The 26855-nt window shown below is 33.7% G+C and overlaps 1 protein-coding gene across 4 annotated transcripts; it reads right to left on the bottom strand.

The window, feature by feature from the left end:
* Nucleotides 1–911: 911 nt before the first annotated feature.
* LOC132563678 (ubiquitin-like modifier-activating enzyme 1) lies at nucleotides 912–26835 on the bottom strand. Of its 4 annotated transcripts, none has more exons than XM_060228417.1 (24): nucleotides 26656–26835; nucleotides 26117–26209; nucleotides 19358–19422; nucleotides 18510–18678; nucleotides 17956–18090; nucleotides 17448–17554; nucleotides 16618–16841; nucleotides 15892–15989; nucleotides 13934–14080; nucleotides 13369–13647; nucleotides 12928–13008; nucleotides 12435–12756; nucleotides 12131–12213; nucleotides 11620–11733; nucleotides 10818–10931; nucleotides 9949–10095; nucleotides 9182–9256; nucleotides 7511–7709; nucleotides 5641–5822; nucleotides 4396–4482; nucleotides 4017–4121; nucleotides 2982–3065; nucleotides 2410–2510; nucleotides 912–1749 (listed from the first exon to the last, which is right to left on the bottom strand). In XM_060228417.1, the coding sequence occupies exons 2-24, from the start codon at nucleotides 26207–26209 to the stop codon at nucleotides 1614–1616; spliced, it is 3147 nt and encodes a 1048-aa protein (XP_060084400.1). In that variant the 5' UTR covers nucleotides 26656–26835; the 3' UTR covers nucleotides 912–1613. The 4 variants fall into 4 exon arrangements, with proteins under 4 accessions (XP_060084400.1, XP_060084401.1, XP_060084402.1 ...); XM_060228418.1 differs by lacking the exon at nucleotides 26656–26835 and adding an exon at nucleotides 26355–26415; XM_060228419.1 differs by lacking the exon at nucleotides 26656–26835 and adding an exon at nucleotides 26342–26383.
* Between the last annotated feature and the right edge of the window lie 20 nt (nucleotides 26836–26855).

The raw sequence follows: 26855 nt of genomic DNA, 5'->3' as shown, positions 1-26855 counted from the left end.
AATGACATTGGCCCACTTTCAAGGTCACAGGGGTCAAATATGTTAAAATCTTCAAATGACTTCACAATAACAAATAGCCCAGGCTGTTGATATTGGTTTTCAATACATGTATAGTTTGTTCAAAAATTGACCTTGAACTTTATTCAAGATATCTTGGGTGAAGTGAGCCAAGATCTCAAAATTTCTTTTTCAACTAGCAATAGGTTCAGCGTAATGGTATTTGTGTAGTAGCATGTTTTAATATGATTTCAAGTTTGGAGAACAATGTCTTCTTTGTAAGCTGTAGATTAGTTGTGCAATTCATTCTATCCCTATTTGGCCTCATTCATATATAGGCAGATGACCGTTAAGGTCTGTGGGCCTCTTGTTTATTCGACACATTTTGTATTAAGATGTAAAGGGAAATCATCTACATAAAATATCATTGCATTAACTCTGTACATCAACGATTTTTAAGGTATGGCTATATCTAAGTTTTTAATATACGACATCATGGTGGCCATATTGGATTTATGACCTACTTAGAAAAAGTACATGTATATCTTCCTAAATGTACCTACAATATACTAAGCCAATCTCTTACCAATTAACCAATGTAAGATTCCACAAATTTTAGAAACAGAAAAATAATAAGAAGAATATGAAGAACTATAACAATAATAACGGGTCTTTTCACCAGAAGGTGAAACATTCTCAACACATTAACAACGTTATTTCATTGAAACCTTTGTTTCAGCATCTGATGAAGATCAAATGTAGAAAGCAATATTCTTTTGTTGACCTCTACATATTCTTTGTTTTCAAAACAATATGCTACTGAACAAATCTTTTGCATACCGACATCCATGTTAAGGTGAAAATGAGGTCACCACAATCGCAATACTGGCACAAATACTGAACCAAAAACTAGGCAAATTTTGTGACATATTTTTTTTAATTGATTTTCCATTGATAATTTACATCAGAATATAATTAATACAGAAACATGTCTTTAACATAAAAACAAGAACAAGAAATATGATAGTTTGCAGCACTTTCTTCTACGAAGATTTGATCTTGATATCATAAACAAGGGACAAATATATAGAGCCATTAACATAACCTGATACATGATTGATAACTGTGTCATTTATAACATGAAAAGTGCTGTGACTATAATGAAGTGAAATGAGGTTGGTCTGGTATTCACATTCACAGAGTTATTATTGTACACCCAAAAATCATGTGTATTTTTTCACATCACATTAATAAAACAAACAAAAAGCTCTTGAAAACTTATGAATAGTGGAGCACTCTTCTGCTGAAAGCCAACTCTATATCTATACAAATCTTATCAGTAAATTTTTAGTACAATGATATAAGCACTCTTGTGTAAACACAGTGTAGCTGCTATGTACAGAGTACAGTTTCGGGAAATAAATTAACAAGATACACTGCCACAAACTCCCAAACTAGGAGTTGATCCTTCTTTCTGAGTTCAAGGGCACATAATATCACATGTGTTATGTACTACACAAGACAATTATGAGCATCAATCGATGGGTGTTCCTGTGAAAAATTCATCTATTGTCCAGTTAAACTGAATGTCATGTAATCACAACTGAGCACAAGACTTATGGAAGTATATATTGGACATATGGTACTTCCACATCCTCATCTTTCTCGTCATTACAACATAGTTCTAACACTAATGCCTTTACATAAGGAGGAATCTTCTTCTTTGAAACCTGTTTCACCACCTCTGACAGTCTACAACAGAAAACATCAAAAACTTACAAACCAATCAGCAATACTTTGTATTTTTAACAAACTCTTCCCCATTACTTAGAATTTCCTTCTAACCATAAAGAAATTCGCTCATTTCTATTGCTGCTTGCTGAGATGTCCAAATGGATCAATCAAAATATGGTCCTTCCACAATCAATACTTTCCATTTGTCTGGGTATTGATTTCACTACATGTTTCACTGAAGGCTCTGATTACAAGGTTATATATACCTATATTATGAATATTTCATCATCATTGATACTAAATATCTACATCTGTTTAATTTTCAAGTTGACTCAGTAAGAATCAGCTTTATGTGCTATTTTCTGATGATTTCTATTACATATCTATTTTTATTGGACTCAAATTGTGTGGTTTTTGAAGCAATACTCTTTCTTAGAAGTTTCTTTTTATAGATTAACATAGCTCAAACTAATTTTTACAGTTCATGGACATACAATTTCATGGATTAAGACTACCCATGAAATTATTGAAAAGTAATTTTCCTCAAAACTGAATGATTATACAGTAACTATTTCAGTAAGTTATTGTTCATTAAAGTATAATGATGAAAATTAAAAGACATAAAACATAAAAAAACCCCACTTCATTTGCATCTTAAATAGGGATTACAAGACTTACGGCATTTTCAAGCGTTCTTCTCGTTTTGGTGCGGACATGAAGAAGGAGTACAGCATGGACACGCCTTGTGACAGCATTGTGATCTCTAGCTTCAATTCATTCTAAAAAATCAAGTTTGAGATATAAGTCTTCTACAAAATCGATTTTGAAATATGCTGTAAAATAAACCTTTAGATCTAAGTCAATCTAAAATGAAAACTTGATGTCAAATCATTCAACAAAATCAACTTAATATTACACTATAAAATAACTTCAGTTCACTTTTCTCTTCAAGAGTGAACTACAAAAATCACTTTTTAATTCTCAGGAAATTGTTCCTGTACCATTAGCAATATATTTGTTCTGATTTATGAACTACATCAAAACATCACTTGTTTATCTAATTGAGACAATAAATGTTTCATATCTTCCAATAGCATATTCTTATGCTCATTTCACAAAGAAGCATGAATTGTTCATTAAATTCAGTGCAAAATTCTGTAAAACATAGACACTAGATTACTCAGTACTCCAACAGAAATTCTTAATGATATTGTTTTATATCTCCAATAAAAGACAGCATGTAAACTTGCCTTAAAATAGTCCAGAAATTCTTGAAGTGTCATCTCTCCTTGAATCTCAAATCGATCCCACAAAGTGAACTCTTTGTCATAGTACTGAAATTGTCAATCAAATTTGAGTAATTTTGTTAGATTTTGGTTATAAATAAAATATACATACCACAGGTGATCACTTAAAGTATTGATAACAAGTTTGAAAATTTATGTTATGTATATACAGAGGCTACACAATATATGATTGTGGTATATAGGAGTAATCCACATGATTTATATTCAAAAGTTACAAAAAAAAAAAAAAAAGAAATTAATTCACATGATTTATGTTCAAAAGTTACAAAAAAAAAAAAAAAGAAAAAAAAAACCAAATTAAGAGAATGAAAAATGAAAAACCATATACAATTATCACAAATTGTGTAACCTGTTTCTACTACAACAAAAGAGCTATTCTAATGGTGAATTCACCTGTTTTGTATCCAGGTGTGTCTTGTTAAAAGTATCAGGGTGTAATGTTAAGACTTGTAGTGAATAAAGTGCCACTAAAGAGAATACAAAACTGACAATTTTAGAAATACATTGAAATATTATAATTTATCACAAATAATTACTTAGCTTTGACAGGAATATTGTTTAGTTTCATGCTGGGATGAAAGAAAATCCTTTTTGCAAACTGAACGAGTGTTTGTAGCATTTCTAATGTTAACCATTTTCAAAGCCATTTAATCATATGAATCCACGTAAAAATATAAATCATTATACAAAACAACTACTTATTGTTCACTTTAAATTCTGTGAGCGCACAAAAGTTCAGTGTGTCAGCCAATTAAAGTGCTTTTTCAGTAATGATTAATTGATGCCTTATGAGCAAATAATATAATACCTGTGTATTGTCATAGAAACACAGGTAACCGATTTTTGATGCATTAGCTACCTTAGCAATCCTAGATCCTTTTTAAACAGCTGAACGCTAGAACAGAGTCGGATGTAAAAATGCCATTTATATATCAACAAATTTTAATGCTTGAACAACATGTAGTATTATCCCCTCACCTTGTTTGAAGGAGCCAAAATTGGTTCTGAGAATGCAAAGAATGGCAGTGCCAAATTCACAAATCCATTCTTGTACAATTCTACTTTTTTGTGACCTTGGGCAAGCTGAAATTGCAAAGATTAATATGAGCTGTCAATCTTTCAAAGAACACAAGAATGTTTTTTATCTTTTAAAGTTCCTGAACAAAACAGCATTGTGTTACCCTCTTCTTTTATTTAACAATAAAATAAACAAATGAATTGTCACTGAGTTTGAGATTTTACACTTCAGTATTTGTAAAATAAGATTGATCAAACTTTCAGGTAAAAAGTTCAAATATATAAAATGCAGTATAATAGTCATGTTGGACAATTAAGGAAAACATTATTGTTGGCCTACCTTGATAAGTTCGATGCCAACCAGGCCAACCACAAGAGCTGTGGTTGTAGCGATTGCTGGAATGATCTTTCCTGCGATCAGTTTACTCTGAAAGATCAAAGATATTCAACATTAATCAAAGATTAAACAGAGTTCCACTACATTTTTACTTCCTTTTAAAATTATAACTGCCAGCACAAGGAAAATCTTTGTGTTCAGAATAACAGAATCTTACATGGGTCTTTGCTGTGGACAGGGATGGTTGCAAAAATTGGCAGGCCTCATGCTGACTGGCCAAATTTTTACACTTGGGTTGTATGTCTTGTGCTGACCAGATAAACGCTTGCACATTAGGTTGATGTATCCCGTTACTTGGAGCAGACCCTTGGCTAATAAATCTATCTCTCACATACATAAAGAGATCCAAGAGGGACCTTGACACCAGCAATTGTTTGATCTTTACCTGTTCTTTTAAAGTTTGGTCTTTTCCCTATTTTTCTCTTCTCCCCAATTTTTGCTCTTTATTAAATGAAATTTGAATACTCATCTGAAGAAATAGTGGTAATAATCTTAAATGGCAAAATCCAAGATGGTCGTCTTTTGGTCTTTTTTTTTCTGATAAATTCCAAGAATAACAAGGGCACAACTAGGGACCAAGGGAAATCTATATATGAAATTTGAGAAAGATTCATCCAGTACCTCTCAAGAAATAGCAATAATGAACTTTCTTTGCCAAAATACCAGGTTGCCATATGGAAGTCATTTTGTTTTTCAACTAGGGTTCAAGGGCAGCTATTAATGAAATCTAAGAAAGATTCATCAATCACCTCAAGAAGTAGAGATAACAAGCTTTGTTTCAAGATAGACAAACGGCAGATGAATGATGGACATCGGATGATTTGAAGAGACCATATCTGATGATGGTGGGCTTAAATAACAGCAATAAATTGCAAGTTGTAGTGAACATGTTCATCACGCCATCATCAATGTCCCATGGAAATGTCCAAGGTTATCAATTTGTGACATAGTTAAGCTACATAAAATGATGAATTGAACAGCTATTTTCCTCTTTTCCATATGAGATGGTTATCCCATCCCTATCTCCCGTGGGATCACCCTGGGAAGAATGTGACAAAACTCTTATGCTCAGCCTATCGATACAAGTTTGTAAATTTCCTATGTTGTAACTTTCCCCTCATTTGAGACTTGTGAGCAACACACTGTAATATATAAGCTGATAACAGGCACCCAATAGCATCTGCTAACCTTGTGTCTGTCTGCTGGTGTGATTCCATAGTTCTCAGCTCTCAAGTTAGAACAGGCTACAATGAAGTCCATGTGGAAATTTGTATCATCATCCTTTTCAAACTCTACGGGTCTAAGTGTAACATCCTTCCACTGATCTGGAGAACCAAGCTCCTTCTGGAAGTAATCCAGCTGGTCTAGATCTACAAAGAAAACTCAATCTATTACATTTGTCATAACAGGTTTTTTACTCTGATATACCATGAAAATAATTCTAAACCCTGAACACAGTATCATGCTTCCTGGACATACGAGATGTATTTTTTTATGATGAAGTAAATGGAGGTACCCTACCCATCCTGTTTGACAGTGCTCTCCTTTTCATTTCATATACAATTCCTACTATTTTGGTAGAAATTCGCTAAATTTCACAAATAGAACATCAAATTTCCATGCACTGAATCATAATGGCATACAAAAATTCTGCAGAACTGTGGTTCTATCCATCTCCACTCTGACTTTAAATACTGGTACACAAAATGGCTAGCGTTAAACAAGAATATCAGTGAAACTGATGAATGTGCCTGAAAACTTTCAATCAAAAGGCAATGATTCTGTAATTAGGAATTTGCAGACTCTAAATTTGGTATACTGAACGTTCTCTTCATAGGACCTATGTATATACCAAGTTTCAATAACTCCTTTCTCCATATGACCTATGTATATACCAAGTTTCAATAACTCCTTTCTCCATAGGACCTATGTATATACCAAGTTTCAATAACTCCTTTCTCCATATGACCTATGTATATACCAAGTTTCAGCAACTCCTTTCTCCATATGACCTATGTATATACCAAGTTTCAGCAACTCCTTTCTCCATAAGACCTATGTATATACCAAGTTTCAGCAACTCCTTTCTCCATATGACCTATGTATATACCAAGTTTCAGCAACTCCTTTCTCCATATGACCTATGTATATACCAAGTTTCAGCAACTCCTTTCTCCATAGTATATACCAAGTTTCACCTATGTATATATACCAAGTTTCAGCAACTCCTTTCTCCATAGGACCTATGTATATACCAAGTTTCAGCAACTCCTTTCTCCATAGGACCTATGTATATACCAAGTTTCAGCAACTCCTTTCTCCATATGACCTATGTATATACCAAGTTTCAGCAACTCCTTTCTCCATAGGACCTATGTATATACCAAGTTTCAGCAACTCCTTTCTCCATAGGACCTATGTATATACCAAGTTTCAGCAACTCCTTTCTCCATAGGACCTATGTATATACCAAGTTTCAGCAACTCCTTTCTCCATATGACCTATGTATATACCAAGTTTCAGCAACTCCTTTCTCCATAGGACCTATGTATATACCAAGTTTCAGCAACTCCTTTCTCCATAGGACCTATGTATATACCAAGTTTCAGCAACTCCTTAACTATGCAAAAGTTGTGGTTCTAATACACTGTAGTTCTCCTTATTGAGATCTATCTACCTAGGAAGTTTCAAGTTGATACCTCTAATAGTTTTTGTGATAGACGCCAGACAAAATTATGACAGGTTAACAAATGGACTATATGATCTCCCTGCAGGGAGCATCAAACTACAAAATTCCAAAGTAATACCGGAATGATTGACAGAAAAAACAGAATCTACATAAATGAAAACAGTTTAATGAGAGTTCCTGATGAAATTCATTTTCTAAACGTGTTAAGACTTCTATGTTGTCATTACAAAATAAGCCTGATGTGTAAACAGCTATTGCAGTCAGTTGTATCAATCCATATTGCCATTATTTACTGGGTCCAGGGATTCATAAGAATAGAGTCACTTGCCCAAAAGCCCACAACTACTTTGTCAAACCATCTTCTCTTACCAGAGTTTCCTGCACCACTTCGGCTAGCCTCAACCTCAGCTTCAGTTGTTTCAATCTTCACTCCCGATCGTGGTTTGAATTCAGGAACTTCAACTTTGGAAGCCATTTCTTTAATTGCATTCCGGTCTTTTACTTGCTCCATGCCATACATCGCTGCTCGCAGATTGGCTGCCGCACACACATAGTCCATGTGTACTTCCTGTTAAATCAAAACACATCTGATCATTTTAACATTCTCTTACTATCTTGTCATTCTCCCTAAAAACTGGACTAATTAAATCAATGACTTGTTGTAGTGATGCTGCTGTGGTCAGGCTTTATATGTGTGTACCATGAGATGTAATGAGGATATGATATCATTTCTCCTTTTTCTTAACTCCACAGCCACTGCGAGATATTGAAAGTTTTATATCTGTACAGTAAAACCCATTTAATGTCATGTTCCTTTTGTCAAGGGAAATGTAATTATTTTTAATGTGACATTAACAGTTGACACATTTTTGTGGTCATCTAAACATGGAAGTTAATTTTCAGATGCACCTAACTGACTTATTTATAACAGATATTTTTAGAAGACAAGAAATTTGTAATTTGATTTGATTTGTTTTTCCCACAAGAACACTGATATTCCTGAACATTTGTATATTCTTTGAAATATCTAAACTGCTATCATAACTTATCGTGAACGATCACTACATAATTCATGTCATAATCAGTTTACACATGGTCAGATTGTAGGTGACACTACCATGCCATCAGCTAATGTTTTGCTGTATAAGTCCTTTATCCATTACTGTACAGGCTCCATAATGGTGCATCATCACAAATTTGATACACAGTATCTCTGCAACTTTAATAAAATGGCTTCTGAAGAACACTACTTGATCCTTGCCACCAAAAACAGCCAAAAGAGTGTGAACTGTTCATCTTTGCAATGCCATGTTTTATTGGCTGTTTAATTAGTGGCTACTTTTAATGGCCAATCAGATGCTTGCGATAATTTTAGCAAAAAATGATTTGAAGGCACTAGACTTCCTTCGACCATGCTGGACCGTACAGGTAAGGGGAGTCAATTTTATTGTGTAGGAGTTGCAAGGTGTGAAAAGTTGGCTAGTAGGGCAGTGATTGTCACCGACATTGTTTACATAGCTTGTTCAGGCTTGATGTATGATCCTTCAGGCATGAATACCTAGTTCCTGTCCTCACTTAATCGTGACTTACCTGTATTTTTTTTGTGAGAGTCAGCAAAATGAAGTAACATTAAGCATTGCCCACATGAAAATAAGTGACATTATAAGATGTTGGATTACATAGAATATATAGAAAAAAATCAGTATTTCAAGAAAACATGGTATTGACCAGAAAGTGACATTAACAGATGTGACATTAAGTAGGTTCCACTGTATAACTTAATGTTTTCATCCATCTCCACTAGGAGATATAATTAAGGTGAATCTTATATCTGTATACTTATATATCTTATATTTCCTTCTCATCTCCACTAAGTTTTGTATGTTTTCCCCCTTACCTCTCTAGGATTTTCTAATAAAGGTTGAGTTAGTTGTGTGTGCGTATAATTGAAAAAAAAATTTCTGATCATCACTGGAATATACAATGTTTAAATAGATAACATTCATATTAACTGTTCTCAATATACTGATAAACACTTACATTGTTTGCATCGAAACTCAAAGGATGAGGGCATCTCTTAGGTCCTGACCAAAAAGGTGCTCCAGAACTGGTTACCTACAAGGAAGAATTGTTCAATATATCTTTCAATACATTTCTGTAAATAAAAAGTTTGATCAACTAGAATTGGATGCTTTTTTCTCTTTTTTAAAAATAACTAAGACATACAGGGCATCTATCGATCTTACACATCTAAACATCAAATGAAATGTTTCAACTGTTTGTTCCACATAAGGCCTCAGATATGATATTACTTGGTAATTAAATATGAATGTCATTTATCAATCACAATATTCATTTCATTTTGTACAATGAAAAATGAGGTTTAATGGTGAAAATGACAAGATTCCCCCCCCTCCACTATTTTGTAGAAAAATATGAATTTTTCCTCAAGTGTATTGTGATACCTTTAAGGGACTATAACTGTGGTAAACTATGTGAAAGCTCTTACTTTACTTTACAAAGCAGTCCTGACAAATCTGAATTTAATTATCAGAGCTTCAAATATATTGTATTTACCTACTTACTTAAAGAGTGAAGTTTTAGATGGGAAACTACAGTACATATACATATTAATTAGAAAAGTAATGATAAATGACAAATTCAGCATCGTTAAAATGTAAGAAAGAATTAAATACACAAAATGTTATCTGTTTCCTGATGAATAACAGTTCTATTTCATCTCATGGGTTGGAAATTTTGATATAAAATACAGAATAAAGACAACACATAGACAAATATATTCTCACCTGATCTGGTGGGAAGTTGAATAACAGCTGACTGATGTTATTGTGGTAGTTCAACTGGAAAAAGTTGCGTGCAAATGACACACAATCCTCAAAATTGCTTGGTCGTTCTTTAATGAGAGCTTTGTACACAGACTCCATTGTATCAACCTGTAAGAATAGTCATGAATGAGAACTGTAAATAATGTTTCTACAATACTCAAAGTAGTTTGAAATGTCGGACAAAAGGTAACCCCATATCAAACTAACTATTTGTATTAATGAATACAAATATTAGAACATTCAAAGACAGTAATATAAATCAATGAAATAAATTCTGTCTTTGGAACCTAAAATCCTGAAACTATTTCTTGCAGACCAAAAATAATTGTCTCCCTTACATTAAAGAATGCATAATCTCTTATTTATTAGGTAGCATTTACAGGATTTGAAATATTTATGTGGTAAAAAAAAAATTGTGAAATGTTAAAGGTATAGAGTCAATAAGATTTGTTTCTGTGTTATTGGTAAATTCTAAACCAGTCCAATTTAGTTGCATTAGGTTGATTACTGCTGTTTTCAGTGAATACTTAATGCCTTATTCTATCATGTTGTCTGGCTTCATGTGTAAGACTCATTTGTTAGTTGCATAAGAAAACTTTTCATAACTGAAACAAACCATGCTAGTGAATGAGCTCTCAGTCGTCATACTATTGCCCTCATGTAAATAAGATATATATTCTTAACTTAAATGGACTTAAAAATGTATATTTTGAACTTTTATCATAATTTAACTGAACATCCTACTTTCTAGCTTCCGGACAGGGGATTACTCTAAAGATTCAGATAGCAATAAAATCTTAGCCTGGTCATGATCTGGTATTCTTACTTACACAATGTGTGCCTTGTAACTTCAACGTCCTTTCCATGAACTTGGGATCATTGATGTACTGCAGGGCTACCTCTGCAGGCTGACTAAACACTCCTTCAAACTGGTCTCGTGCCCACTGAAGGTCAATAATGAACTTATTAATACTAAATCAAAATAAAAAATATTTAATTGTTAGCTGGGTTTACCACCCCGTAAACATCAAGGGTCATTTTGAGGAGGGATTTCCCAGTGGGAGTTAACTATTTCATCCAAGTACATAACAATTACAGTACAGACCAGTTCTCGTGAAACAGATCACCAAGGGTATCATTGAAGTACACATCTCCCACCTAAACCAGAGAATATGTAGCCCAATGCTCAACTGCTTGAGCAAATCACAAACACATACGGCTATCAAAAATTTGATTTCAAAATCTTGTGTTCTCAATTGAAATTGTAGGACTGTTCATGTGCTAACCATGTCACTTGTGTGCAATTTATTATTTAATCGTAACCTGGTTTTTTCATTGCATGCACAAGTTATGCATATATTGGTTTCATTTTGACAATAAACTGTACTCAACTTTTTATATACAATAGTTTTTAATGGTTTTGTTCTGTTTTTCTCCTCATCAAAGAAATCACAGAAATTGAAAATAGAATTCAAGTCTACCATTATGTTGTCAGTATAAACCAACTGGCATAATCCAGCTAATGATAAGAGTGTTTCATTGTTTTGGTAAATGAATACACTTCGAACATGTGAAGTTTATCATTACTATTATATATTGGATATATAAATTTCTGTCCAAACCCTGACTTGCCTGTAATGTGTGTTCTATTGCGTTAGGAAAGTTCTTGAGGGTGCATGTCGGTATGGACTTCTCTGGGGGATCTTGTGATGATGAGTAGGATTCTGTCACATGAGGAATTACAACCTACAACAAACAGCATACCGTATGAACAATACATAATGAATGTTGCATGAAATACTGTAGAGGAAGAAATCAGAAGCAAAAATTTCATCATTCTGATCGTTATTGAAAGAATTATTCTGTTATATTTACAAGTATTTCACAGGATTAAAACAATTCCACTATCCATTGTTAAACCATTTATACAATGACGTCAACCTCCAATAATTAATTCTGATCAATTTAATCATACTACAAGTGCATGTATTTCTTACAATTTAAACTTTCAAAGAATAATGATGAAACACAGAAATTAATCTTCTTAAGTAACAAAACAGGAATGATAAAATATGCTTGTGTTAATCAAGGTGCCTAATATCAAAGTGTTTGATGTCATTTACTGGTTTTATTTGTCACTTACTTGTACATTTCCCTTGGTTCCTAGAGTGCCGGACTCCAATAATGGTTTACGATAATACACGCATCGTCTGTCCATGTACATTCCTGAAGAAGATCAGTATAATAGACTATTACCTGAATACCAAGGGTAGTATGAAGTCACTATAATAACTTAGGACTTTTTTGAAGTAGATATTCCAGTAATTCAGTAATTTGTAATTTCAAAGACCTGTTTTCTTCATCAATTTGAATGGATCAAACTTTTTGGATGGAAGGAACCCAACAAAAGTTCCTTTTAAACTTCTTTTTAACATAACAATACTTACTAGCATCAACATTATCCAGGGCATTAGCAACACCATCCAGTTTCTCAAAGAAATCATCAGTGTAGATGTTTTCTGTGTCGGCTCCCACACGATTCTCATGTGATGAAATGTTGAAGTTAGGGTTCATCACCTTAGCAGCTTCGGCAGCAGTTGATGACTTATGCTTTTCTATGTCCCAGGGTCGGAACAAGAATTGCCTATTAAGGTTAGACTTCTCAATGATGTCCATGTCTGTGACTGTCACCTGTCCACCCTCTCCTGCTCCGAGGCCCATAAGTGCCCAGTTTTTCAGCATTTCACAGCCGATGGCTCCAGCTCCAACCTATAAGATTTAGAGTCCATTAAAAATTTTTTTTTTCAAACTGTAACTTTGTACATTAAAATAGAATATAATTCTAGAAAATATCAAGCATGACCTTTTGGTAAAACAGACATTAATATTCAGTACAACAGGTTATATTCCATTTGTTGATTACAAAAAAAATCAATTTACCAAGAAGTAATTTAATGAGCCCATTTTCTTCTGGAAATCTTTCCCAAACACTGCAATCTGTCCATCATATCGGCAGTTTGACTGTAAGACAAAATCAACACTTGCTTAAGATCCAGAAAAGCTACTTCTTCTCTCACATCATTCAATCATGAATAATATTCTAAAGCATACAAGTTATATGTTTCTACAATACTAAACAATCAGTTGAAACAATTATATTTCAGTTACAAATTTAGTGTATTCTCACAATTCTCCTCTCTGTCCAATATTTTAATGTGTGTAAGAAAACATTCTATAGGAGTGTTTTTTTCTTTTTGTCCCATTGGTTAAAGGGAAAAACAGGTAAAAGTCAAATTACTGCAAAGTTTCTTCATATACCAAATTATATGTAAGCTTAATCAATAGTTATGATTTGATAGCATTAAATATGATGTAACTCACAGGGGCACATGACTCCTCAGTGAGGACGGTCTCCTTGTCAGCTGGGAGGCATTCCAATGCATCAAAGTACACGTATTGGAATATTGGGTTAAATTTGCCGGAGCAGGCCTTCATCACTTCCTGGGCTGTCATTCCTCCAATAATGGCTGCCACAGGACAGATGTCACCTCGGGCAGTGTAGGCTAGCTCTCGCAAGACATCATCATCAAACTCATCCACCTTTGCCTCTGATCTGCTGTTGACGTCTTTCACCATGGCAATGAACTCGTCGGCATCAGCCTAAGATTTAAGTATGATTTAGTTTCGGAGTATTTTGTCAATGGTTCAGTATCAGTCTTTATTTCACTAAAGCAAAGAAAGTATTTGCAAGTGAGAATATTTTTAAAGCAAACTATGACACTCAACCAGTCTGATTGAAAACTGATAAAAACATCATTGTCTAAAGAGGGCTTTAAAAATCTGTCCCTTTATTTCATTAACTTAAGAAATACCACATTTGTCTTCTTACAATTTTAAAAATCTTCAAAGGCACTCTTCATGTAAAGTTAGTAATTGGTATACATACCTTGCATCTGCTCTTAGGAAGATGTCCCTTTGCCTTACTGAACTCGGTCAGTGCTTGAAATGCTATGTGTAATTGGGCTGGACGGTCAAATTTTCCGAAATCAGTGATCACACACTCTGGAGCTTTCATTGATTCAGAAATAGATTTCTGCATGTAAAACAGTATTAGATGCCATAAAAAATGCCTGCAGCATTAACTTATAACTGATAACGAATGTAAGATGGACTATTTGCATTTCAGTTTGAGTGAGGGAAAAAAAACCAGAGGGATCTTGGCGCCCACCATTTGAGGATCTGTTTTCAGTTCTTGAAGATTTGTTTATTTTTTTTTTGTGTTACAGGTTTTGTAAATGTTCATGAACTGGTCTTCATTGAATGTACTCAATGATGACACAGGATATTTTTATTAAGCACCTATTAGCAAATATCATTTGAAAAAGATCCCAAAGTATTATTAGACAGCAGTCAGTTACAGGTGGATAATGGACATGGTCTTGAATCAATATGATAGAATATCAAAGAAAATATGCTTGTGCTGTATTACTGTCGACATCCAAGATGGCTGCCTGTGGGCCAACTTGATTTCAAATCAGTCCAAAAAAAGTACAATGCACAACTAGGGACCAAGGGGAACCTGCATATGAAATTTGAGACAGATCCATCCAGTACTTTCCCAGAAATAGCGGTAACAAAATTTTACTTTCAAACTCCAAGATGGCTGCCTGTCAGCCATCTTGAATTTGAATCAGTCCAAAAAAGGTACAATGCACAACTAGGGACCAAGGGGAACCTGCATATGAAATTTGAGACAGATCCATCCAGTACTTTCCCAGAAATAGCGGTAACAAAATTTTACTTTCAAACTCCAAGATGGCTGCCTGTCAGCCATCTTGACTTCAGATAAGTCCAAAGGGACCAAGGGGAACCTGCATATGAAATTTGAGACAGATCCATCCAGTACTTTCCCAGAAATAGCGGTAACAAAATTTTACTTTCAAACTCCAAGATGGCTGCCTGTCAGCCATCTTGAATTTGAATCAGTCCAAAAAAGGTACAATGCACAACTAGGGACCAAGGGGAACCTGCATATGAAATTTGAGAAAGATTCATCCCATACTTTCCAAGAAATAGCGGTAACAAGAATTGTTTACGGACGGACCACGGACGCAGGGCGATTTGAATACCCCACCATCTGATGATGGTGGGCTAATAAAATAAAATATGAACTTTATTTTACATAATCAACAAAGTCAACATAGCCCTGAAGGGCATCTATTACAAAAAACCAAAGGGAACAAAAAGTTATAATATGTTAGACATAAGCCTACTGAGAGAGAACAATCTTCATTGGTGGACATCATCCCCAACATCAGTGAATCTCAAACCCTGGTTCTAAGGAAAAATGCTCTGGAGCTAATGTTTGAATGTACTCCAGTCATCAGGACAGTCACAATGTAAATACCCCCTCCTTCACAAATGTCACAGGTCAGAGAAACATACACATCTCATTTTCACCAATAACCAGATGACTAAAAACAACTGGTCAGTCAACTTCTTGTTAAATAATGGTTTTAATTGTCCTTGATCTTTGGACCCAAAGGTCAAGCTTAGTGACCTTTTTTCTTTGGTCAGTTGGTTTTTTGTTTGACTCTGACAAACTTTGCCTCACAATGCTATAACAACATGTTGATTGGCAACAAACTACAAAATTTGATCTTAACCTTTATTTAACCCAGTGACCTAACATTAAGGCAGCTGAGTTTTCTAAATTCTGACCAACTTGGCTTCATAATGTCATAAAATGCTCATCAAATTGGTCAAGAAATATTAAAGTTATTAGCCAGAAACTTAATTTGTGGACAAACTAACATAAAAATTACTATAGGGCACCCTTGCCTCCAATAAAGGTCCCTTTTAATTATCCACATTATGCATGGAAATTGAATGTTTTACACTTACAAATGTAACTGTTTGTGGCATCTTCACTTGTGTGACCACTCCTCCTCGGCTGTAGTTGGAAAATCCTGATGTATCTCCAATACTGAATGTGAAGGGTCCTATAATGCACAAACAAATCAAATTCATATTCATTAATATGCATTCTATTGACTTCTAACAACTCAAAGAGAGTTAATTTCCATTTCATTAGACTTATGAATCAAGTCAGACAGGCTAAAATGATAATGAATTTTCGAGTAAATTATCTATAAGATTCAGACTTGTTTAGATGTACCACCCATAGAATTTAACTGATCATTGGCTTAGAAACAAAAGGCATGAAACTGAACCACACATACAAGTGGTGGGATCAAGTAGATATTTATTCAAATAGCATGAACTTACGACAAATTTCTCAAATTATTAATTTTTCATATATCTTGCATCAATAATTTTAAAAATATATTTTATCCATCTGAAAATTTGCAAGATTTCGACTTACTCTCTCCAACTACAGTACTTTTCCTATGTACAGAACTGACATAGAGACACCACTTTATATAATTTTGTATATCTAAATACATGATCATGCTGATGAATTACCACCAATAACCTAGTGCGATTCCATGAACGAAGAAATGTTTTTACCTTTTCAAAATGTAAGACCACACAAAAACATTACAAACTGAAATACGAGTATCAAAAATGTGAACATATAGCAAATTACGTTTTATAAAATTTCCATACCTAGAACTTTGATTTTTCGTGGTGTGCAGCCGTTCAGCTGTGTCATCCCTTTGATCTCAGAGAAGGTCACATAGTCACCATCGGAGTATCCATGTCTAGCTTCATCAAGACAGGTAACGACACCATCAGTGTCTGTGGTAATGGAAGCCACCATGTTGCTGATTGGCTGTTCTCCATCAGTGTCATTAACTGTAAATTTCTCTCCAAAATCACAGAAAATTTTCCTGTTAACAGCAACATTAATGACACAATTAAAAATTACATTAAAACAAATCAAAATGAATTCCTGAAAAACAAACTGTTGTTAACTACTGTTAGAATTGTTTGAATGTGGTTCCAATGAACTTAGGCATTCACGCAAGTGAAATAAATTAAACTTAAGCATTCCCTTTATGTGACCCTTGCGAAGCAATTTATATTTGAACTTTTCTTTTTTTCCCCCCAAACTAAAAAACTTTGACACCTACAAAAACGAGGTCTCAGAGGGATCTTGGCGCCAACTGTTGCTTGACTTTTATATGTTTTGCAGCAATAACAAAACTTTCAAACTCAAAATCCAGGATATCTGCTGTATGCCATTTTATTTTTTGATTAGTCCCACAACCAGGGTCCAAAGGACACAACATATGAAATTTGAGACAGATTCATCCAGTACTTCAAGAAATAGTAGAAACAAGAAATGTTTACCAACAGATAGCCAACCCACCTCTGAAGTAGGGCAATTTGAATAGTCCAACATCTGATGATGGTGGGTTCTAATGTCCTTTTATTTTTATATGTATTTATTTTTTCAAAAATGGAATTTTGAAAATGTTATACGCAGTTCTTACCCAAACAAACCCCTTGATTCTGCAGCAATAAAACAAATATTATTGGCATGGCACATTTCTCCAACTCGAACTTGCTCATCCATGTCGGAGTTGGTCAACACAACCACCTAAAACAAGATCATACCAAAAAGTTTTCAGGCAACATCAATAACAGTCAGACATAACATCATAATCAAAGGAAAATAACATGAATGAAGTGTAATGAAAGAATTGCTCTTCCGTAAAACAAATTAATAGAATTTTTTTCTGGTATTCACTCGAGACAATATCATGCTGAAGAAACGATAATTTCTAAACACAGATTGTAAATAGAAAATGACTTTGACCCTCAGTTGATGACAGTTAAACATAAGCATATTCATAGTATTTTGACGTTCAGTACAAATTACAGACCTTGAAACATTATGTTTTTTCACTAAATATGCATACTAAAAGTTACCAAAGCAAGTTGATCTGCTTGGACATAGTGGTTAATGATCACTTGCGGAAAATATCCTCCTTCACCTACCTGAAATTTCTTAATGAAGTCTTCTGTTAACTCTGCTGTATGAGATGAAACTGGAACATAAGTATTCAACTCAGCAAGGCGAGGGAGGGAAACAACTGCTCGGTTCTTTCCAACATCAGCCTCACGCAGGAAAAACTGTCAGAAAAATATATAAACTTGCAAAATAGGTACTTCAACCATCCTTAAAATTTTAAAACGTTTTTAAAATATCAAAATTCACAAATAATTGTGATCAATTTACATGCATAGCATAAATGTTTGGTCAGGTAAAAGTATTTGAAAATAATGTTGAGACAACCTGTAAAACATGAAATTTATGTATTGCATTATGTAACTGTGATACTGGTGACCGTTTCATTAGAAGCACCACAAAATCTTGCCAACACCTGTATTTCTTTAATATGTTATCATCTTTCCAACAATATAATATTTTGATAAATCTGATAATTAAGAAATTGCATTTGGTCATGATTAGCCACACTTGAATCAAATTCAAACATTCCAATCGTATATAACTAATTTTGATATTACAAAGTTTTGTAATGTTGGCATACTTGTGAGCTGAAATCCATCCAGGAAACATCCTCTGTGTCTTGAATGACCACTGATTTGACTCCACCAAGGACAACATTCTTAGCCGCTTCAATACCCAGACCTTTCATCCCACAGATAAGGACATTGGAGTTAGCCATCCTTCGCATGGCATCGTGTCCCAGCACATATCTGTAGAAATCACCAAATCTTATAGTATTTCTTTACTGTTTGATGCAGCCTAGATATTGTCATCTGTTATATCTAAGTAACTTTAACCGTGCTTTAATGACTTTCCATATAAACAGAACTTCTAGTTCTGATCATGACATACAGTAAACATAGAACATGCAATGGGGGAAACTTAACATTCAAAACATTAAATATTATGTGTGAAAACAATATATCAGTAACCGTTCTTCTAACTAAAACTCTATGTTGCCAAATTGTGATGTTTTGAGCACTAAAAAAGCAAACACATTGTGCAGATAAAATGTACAATATTATATGTCACTTCAACCTACATGTATTTAAATATAATAAATTTCCGGAAAACAGTATTTTTCTTTTTTATTTACAGTAAAAAGTCATGATCTTAATGAATCTGTGGAACTAATTTTTAAATTTGACATGCTAAACACTTTCAATACAAAAGCATATAATCATGGCAACACCAGTCTTTTCTTTCTTTTTTTTTTAATTTGCAGCTTAAGCTACCAGGTAGTTTACTTGACCCCACAAAAGAATGGAATTTACAGCTTTAGCTACCAGGAAATTAACTTAACCCCACAAAAGAATGATTTTAACAGCTTAAGCTACCAGGAAGTTAACTTGACCCCATAAAAGAATAACGAAAGTAGTAAATACTTACAACTGTCGGGAATACAGACTTTCATCAATTTCTGCTTTCTCTTCTGCCCCATTCTGTGCCATAGTCTGAAAACAAAGCCAAAATTAAGCACTGTTGGTTAAAACAAAATGACTACGATGTCCAGAGTAAGTGTTATTCGAAGCATATTCTAAAATAATTTTTGTTTTGTCCCTTGGTGGTAATTATTCTGTGCACTTGACAGAAAGCTAACGTGAAAATATCAAAGTAGCTAATTAAAGATTCAGATCTATTTCTGCTGGAGTAACAATATTTTTGGAATATTAATGAACCGTGTATAAATATTGTTCTTGCCATACCATCCTAACTTACTTTTGTTGGGGATTACAAATATATCTGTGTTGCCATTCATGTACACATGTCCAGGTAAATCACACAATGACAATGTAAAAGTTAATCAGCTGATGGTCATATATGTCCCTCTCTAACAATGTACTGGTTATAGTCAGTTGGAAATCCTTGTTAACGTACATGTACACATCTCATCACAAACTGCTGTGAAATCATCAATTTTTGCAGGGTTTTTACTTATGTTGCTGTCATGGGTATTATTAATCCCTGAATTCATAGATCAATAAAGAGTTAATTTTAGTACGAGTAGAGCTATAATTACAATCATTCATGAAATCAAGATTCTAAAAAGTGCAATGTAGTAACTTTCTGATACTACAAAGTGAGGAAATTTGCTTTTACAGCAGTCATTTGTTTGTCATATTTAATCCTTACACATGCCATTTCAAGGGACTTACAATGTTTTTTATAATCAGCTACACCTATTTATATATATATTATCAAACTGAAAAAATGAGGAAATAAGGTAAACAACATGCTGAAGAGCATTGAAAATGGCATAAAAAGCCTTGTAACTATTTACATTAAATCAAATGCCTCGCTGATTCACATCACTGACCTTTGAAATAGTTCCAAGAAACCCAGGGCTGTACACAAGTTAAAAGAAACAACCTGCAGGGCTAAATGTTACCTGATAAGGATTTTCTGACCCCATTAATTCCAGGAAACTGGCAACTAGGAGTACAGATCTAGAACATTCCATACACACATAGATCCCTATCTGTACTTTCCTTTCTAAAGCCAGCCATTTTATCCTATATTGACCCATATATGATTACGATGACTAAGTGATAAAACCCATTCCAGTGAAACAAATAAATGTACTTTCAGTTTCCTTACATGTGAGCATACAGTTATATATACACAGTACATGTTACACTGGATTTGTTTCATACATGTTACATAGCATGAAATGTATAACTATATACAATAGCATGAAAATGTGACTGCCTAAAGATACACAAAGGCCAATAAAAGTGTAATATCAACATTTTTAACTAAGTGGGTAATACCTGAAGAGTAATATTGTTTGAATAATACTCAATGAATTTCACTGAGCAATACATTGTGAAATTATTAAAATACAGTATGTACACCCTAACTACAACCTTGTATATTAAAGCAAATCATTCTGAACATAGCTTTATATTGTCTACCATTTTTTCTACCATAATAGGTGAGAGTAATTCAACTCTTAAGGCGCATCAATTAATAATTTCAACTGTTGTAAAAGCATACATGTTAAAACAAAAACATGTAGTATAACACTTTGGTAGTTTTGATAGGTTGACAGGATGAACCTTGACTGAAAGGGTGCTTCATACCATGACAGAAGTTAGAAAGTGCAGTAAGTAATTCACTAATCTTTTTGTAATAATTGTATAGTATCTGGATTTCTATCTGCTTTTTTTTTGCATTGAAGATAACAAACCAATCTATCTTTAGTTATAAGTTACAATATTTCCATGTATTTCTAAAATGTAAGTTTTGCATATTAATTAGCAGCACTTCACTAACAGTCATATCATTACACCTAAACTGATGATGAAAAAAAACCATGTGAGTACAGAAAGGTCACACAAATTCATGGCTGTTGTATATATGGTGTATTTTTCACTCGATATAAGATATTTTCCAAAAACACTTGCTTTTAATTTTTAACTTTTGGGAAACAACTGAAGTGATAGAAATACCATATTCCACAACTACTTGTTATGTAACCTCTTTATCAACAACTGTAAATTTACAGACAATTGCTAATCATCATACATATTGTTCTGGTCCCTGCACATGCTCCTTAAGAAACTTTCACAAGAAAGGACCAAGTGGAAATAAAGAGTGTTTTAATAACTTGTCAATAAAAGCAATAAATTAGTATTCAGAAAACATGAAAGCTTGAAATTAAACCAAGGCAGGATACATTAAGTAGTGCTAGGAAAGATGTGGACAAAAGATGTCCACCACGAGGAAGTCTCGTCAATCATGATCTGTGCTGTGTATATAAATGTAAGTAAAATCACTGAAAAGTACTAGCTTATAGTAGAAAGTCATCAAACCAATAACACCACTAATTCAATGGAAGTGCTGAACTATATAGTTCAGATGGATTCCAGACCATATCAAACCATGTAACCAGTGATTACTACCACTAGTGGAGATGCAGTAATGAATTTCCTGTAACTTTGAGATGCAGTAATGAATTTCCTGTAACTTTGAGATGAGTAATGAATTTCCTGTAACTTTGATAAAGTCAACGCTATAGAGTTTTATGCACAGGACTTGAGCTGTGTTGGAGAATATTTATCAGCAGAGCATTTCATCCCAGCCAAGAAATTGAATGGGTAAATATTTTGTAGAAGAAAACTAAAGAACATTGGCTTATAGCAAATTTTTAAATCACAATGTTGAAAAACTAGGTTGACCATTCATAAGAATAATCAGGAGTTTTGTCTGTCCTCATACATCGACCCTTACCGATATTCAATAGGTTCAGCAATACAGATAATCTGAATGCAATATCATTCTATTATAATCAACAAAGTGAATGAAAATCTAGATTTGTTTCCCGGACTTCAAACTCCAAGGCATCAAAATCTTCTGTATGTGTCCAGTACATGGATGGTTTACCAATTTAGTAAAGGCCTGCTTTCTTCCGTGAACATAAAATTGAATTTAATGAAAAATATATATCGGAATATGTAGTATATTCTATGGTCATCCTAAGGTTGTGATTGGCTAATTGTTGTTTGAAAACCTTGATCTCATTTTAGAATAAGACAGTAAGAAGAAGACCTATATCATTTCGAAACACCTGGTCATATTGTTTAATTGATTTTTCTTCTCTTTTCAGAGATATCTGTGTAAATTCTTCTTTTATTTGTATTTGAATTAAAAAACTTCATATGTCAGTACTTTGTAATCTTTTTTACTGGCTGTATAACTTGTTTAAATAACTTTGATTAAAGATGTCTACTTCATGCAACATAAAGAAAATAAATCCCTTTCAAATCAGCTTTAATAGAATTAGTAGAATCACAAACAAAAAAGGTCCACTGCAACTGAAATGTTAAGGATCAGGTTGACGATCTAAAGAAATAAATTCTTAATAATGCTGAATACTTCTGAAATATTACCATTTAAAAATCTACATGCTCTGATCTACAATAACAATGTCATGTGTTTTACTGCATTGTTAAAAATACAAACACACTTTTGAAATCAAAACCAGTAATTTAATTTTTTTTGTTTTGTTTGAAGATCTACTTCAACCTGCAAACTTTAACACACTGAGTGATACTACAAGAGGAGACAGCTGAGTCACACCAAAGATTTACAAACAGGTAACAACAACATTTACCGCTGGAGTCTTTGAGACCTTTGAACCCATACACAATACCTGAAAGTAGCAGAATAGCCTGTAATATTTAAACTGGGTTTTATGTAGTTTAACTATTTTCATCTTTCCCTTATTTTTCTTGAATTTGTGCAAATTCTATTTTGTACCATCTATACACCTTTATGTAGCATTTTGTGATAAGACCCCAGAGATCTTTGTAGGTAAGTATTCTCTTTTCTTTCCTCTTAATTAACAATTGTATGTATCAACAGTCATCATTCTAACAGGAACTTGATCCTGTGATAACCATACATACATGTCTAACAAGCATATTGTTTTCACTGCCCTTCAGTCATGAAACATCAAATGTCAAAATTCAAAATGGCATCTGCAAGGCATTTAAATAAGATATGTACAAGATATGTACATAAGCAATATTCAAGAAAGAGAAGTAACGATGGCTGACATAATTGAGGGACAGATAAAAGTTAATTGAAATGATTACAACCTGACTTTGAATTAATATTTGTTACAAATTTTTCAATGTTTCTGTGGTTCAAATACACATCATTGTATTGATGTATTATCTAGGTTGGCTGGGTGGTGCAGTGTTAATGATGTCATCTTCAGAGATGTTAATGTTGAGAAAATCTGCATTGTGATATCATCAAAATCTGATATCCTTGTGGTATTTTTTGTAAAATAAGATCTTAACACAAAAATTTGTTCCAGCATTTGTTTATCAATACCAATGAGAAACAATTCGTGCTCACTATGACATAATCATTTTACGAAAGATTTCAAATAAATATTATGTGATGAAATGACTTGTCCCTCTGGTCATTACAACACCTGACATAATACTAGTAGACATTTTGCTTTGTCAATGCTGGCTTTTGAAAAGTAACCCAAAAACTTGTGATCTGGTAGGTAGTTAGTAGGACTGCATTGCTACATCCTAATAACCGAATATTTCTGAGGCCTGATTATGAAAATGTTTTCCTGCTATGGAACATGACACAGATGCTTGAATGACTGTCAATGCAAATATTACTTTATCTCTTTTAAGACATATTATACTGTGCAGTATTGCCAACTCACTCAATTCCACCGGTAGACCCGATACTTAAGATAGCCACGAGTAACTTGCCTGTTTGACCCGTCAGGCTATCAAATAACATGAAATTTTCAATGACAACACCTTGCTTTGGAACACCTCTAGATATTATCCCTATTTAATCCTATTCACTTAAATATCACTAGTCTCGATCAACAAGAACCTTTTTTTCTGTAAATCAACACACGCTGTGATCAAGCACCTGATTGAGTGAGACAAGGTTATAGACAGGGCATTATGAGGGGGACACAGACTTTTTCTTGCATAAAAGATGGGTATTTTCAGCTAAGATAATCTTTTATCTGTGATTTATAAGTTCAATTTGTTTTGAAGATGAAGACATTTCCCCATCATTGATGTTTGCTGCCAAAAGGAACTTAAGCTGGCAACATGAAGATATATAGGTTAAAGTTTATATACAAATATTTTGGAAAACCAAGTGAATTGATTTGTCTATGGAAGTCTTTATTACACCCCATCACAGCTCATGTAATGATAGCAGGTCATTGCTAAATCAGGACAATATTCACAAAACATTAAAAAAAAAATCCTACAAGAAATATCCAATGCTGCCCGTTGAAGCTTCAAGAATTATGAAGAAGAGGTATAATAAAAAGTGATTGGTAAAGTACTGTATATAATTGTTAGTATGAAGTGTTTATTTATTAGTTCACATGTTTTATAATCCATGTTTTAGCACACAACAAATATGGAAGATGACGCAAAAGACTATTATACGTATGCCCCTTGTTTTGACCCTTTCACCCATGTTTTAGTTGGTCACAACCTGATCTTTCACTATGACAGTTTAGCAATACTGACTGTGTCAAACTTGTTTTGAAACACAAGAGATGGATGTTTCAAATTAGGAATATATTGCTGGGTTTTTGAACCAGCCCTAGTGCTCATTTTTTCTGGAAATTTACATCTTTTTACCAAGAAATAAAAGAGTGTATTTTTTGGCAGTGGCGATATAGCCAATCTTGAAAATTTTCGCCAATATTGTCATTTTGCATTAAACTCTTTAATTAAGATATATCATAATGCTGAACTGCTTTCACGCTTTTATCCAGGCCAACAACAGTGATTAACAATTAAATGATCTTCGACCTTTTATAAAACTTCATATTTACTTTTAGTTCTAGATCCACTAAAACTCTGTTAAGTATTTACATTTTTTTGAGAAATACTCAGTTGCCTCTAAAACAAGTTGCTCCTCATTGCTGGTAATGAAATATCATTAAAAAAAAATCATCATTAACAAAATAATGTTGGCACCAGCAGAGCACGAACATTCACTGGGCGAGTTAACGTCTGACAAAACAAATTTACATCACCAGAACAAAAAACTTTGTCCCTTCACTTAATATCAAAATTAAAAATACAACCTGCAATGTGTGTTGTATACTTTTATTTACTTCTTAACCTGATCAAATCTTGACCCTGGTTTGTTAAAAAAAAATCAGGAAACTTATTAGTAAAACATATTTAAATTATTAGAATTTGAATTATTGATTCAATACTCATCTCTCATGGTTTTGTCAAGTTTTAACAACATTGTCACATGAGAGAGAGAGAGAGAGAGAGAGAGAGGTGGTGAGAGGGAAACAATATTACAATGCTGCAAAAAAAAGAAAAACACTCCCCTCCCCTCCAAAAAAAACTATATATTATATATATATAATGACAACAAGAATTGAGTATTATGATATATATTGTTTACCATACCACAGTGGTGACAGTCGAGGTTTTGCTAGTCAACACGATAAAAATAGTCTCTGAAGAGAATGAAAGCTTACATAGAGCAAGTAACGAGATGGATTTGTCTGGGTCACGGGGCATATATAGCCTCAATTCGAAAGGCAAAATAAAAATGCAATTGTTAAAAATGAGGATCAAGTTAGCAAAAGAAACAAAGAAACAAAGTTAAAATAACCTCCACTGAGTTGGACGATGCGTTTGCTGTTACACACGACTCTAACCGCGGTTTCTTGGCTGGGGGGTCCTCAGAATCGGTGCAACTGGACATCTGAAATGACACAAAGGAAGTCGAACTCATCTCTAACGTGAAGTGTACTGCGACAAGATAAGAGTCTTAATCCTCGACTGATTCATTAAATTCACTGAGTACAATACATAAGTATATGTCACTAGCACTAACTTGTATAACTGACCAGGAAAACTGCAGACGTTGCAGCTAAGCGGCTAAAAATATGGCGGACGTAAGGGAGACTGTCAACACGTGCGGCGGGGGGAATCGAATACTCTCGGACCGAAATAAATTACCGAGGCTCATTTGAATAACAAAACAAAACGCCAATCAAACAAAATTGGTGGTATTCTTAAGAAAAATAAACGCACACAAATCAATAAAATGAAGATATAACGTGAAAATAATAAGACAACGTCATTTTTTGAATGGGAAAATACCGGCAACCAAACAAAATTATTTCTCCGATTGTTGTGGCCACTTACCAAACTGCACCGGAGAAATCTGTTGTCTTACTTGGTATGTTCCACGAAAATTATGAGCAAATTCTATATATAAAGCTCAATATAAAGGTAGTTTAAGTTATAAATAAATCTTATGACACAAGAACAAAGGTATCACAATCCTTGGTTATAGATGTCAGGTGGATATATTCGACGATGACTAGTGCGTATTCTACTTCCTG

Source organism: Ylistrum balloti, unplaced genomic scaffold, assembly GCF_031769215.1.
Source record: "Ylistrum balloti isolate Yb309-2 unplaced genomic scaffold, AGI_CSIRO_Ybal_v1 Utg371816, whole genome shotgun sequence".
In the NCBI taxonomy this organism is placed as follows: Eukaryota; Metazoa; Mollusca; class Bivalvia; order Pectinida; family Pectinidae; genus Ylistrum; species Ylistrum balloti.
The sequence above is the reverse complement of the archived record's forward strand: the minus strand, read 5'-3'. Positions and strand labels throughout refer to the sequence as shown.

Bases quoted from the DNA above. Each gene is read 5' to 3' on its own strand.
- LOC132563678 (XM_060228417.1), bottom strand. From the start codon at position 26,209: ATGTCCAGTTGCACCGATTCTGAGGACCCCCCAGCCAAGAAACCGCGG. The intron at 16,842-17,447 runs GTAAGAACTGCG...TGCTGTTAACAG, and splicing joins GAATCAAGGGGTTTGTTTGG to GAAAATTTTCTGTGATTTTG. The intron at 12,214-12,434 runs GTAAGTATTGTT...GATCTTCTTCAG, and splicing joins CCTGGATAATGTTGATGCTA to GAATGTACATGGACAGACGA.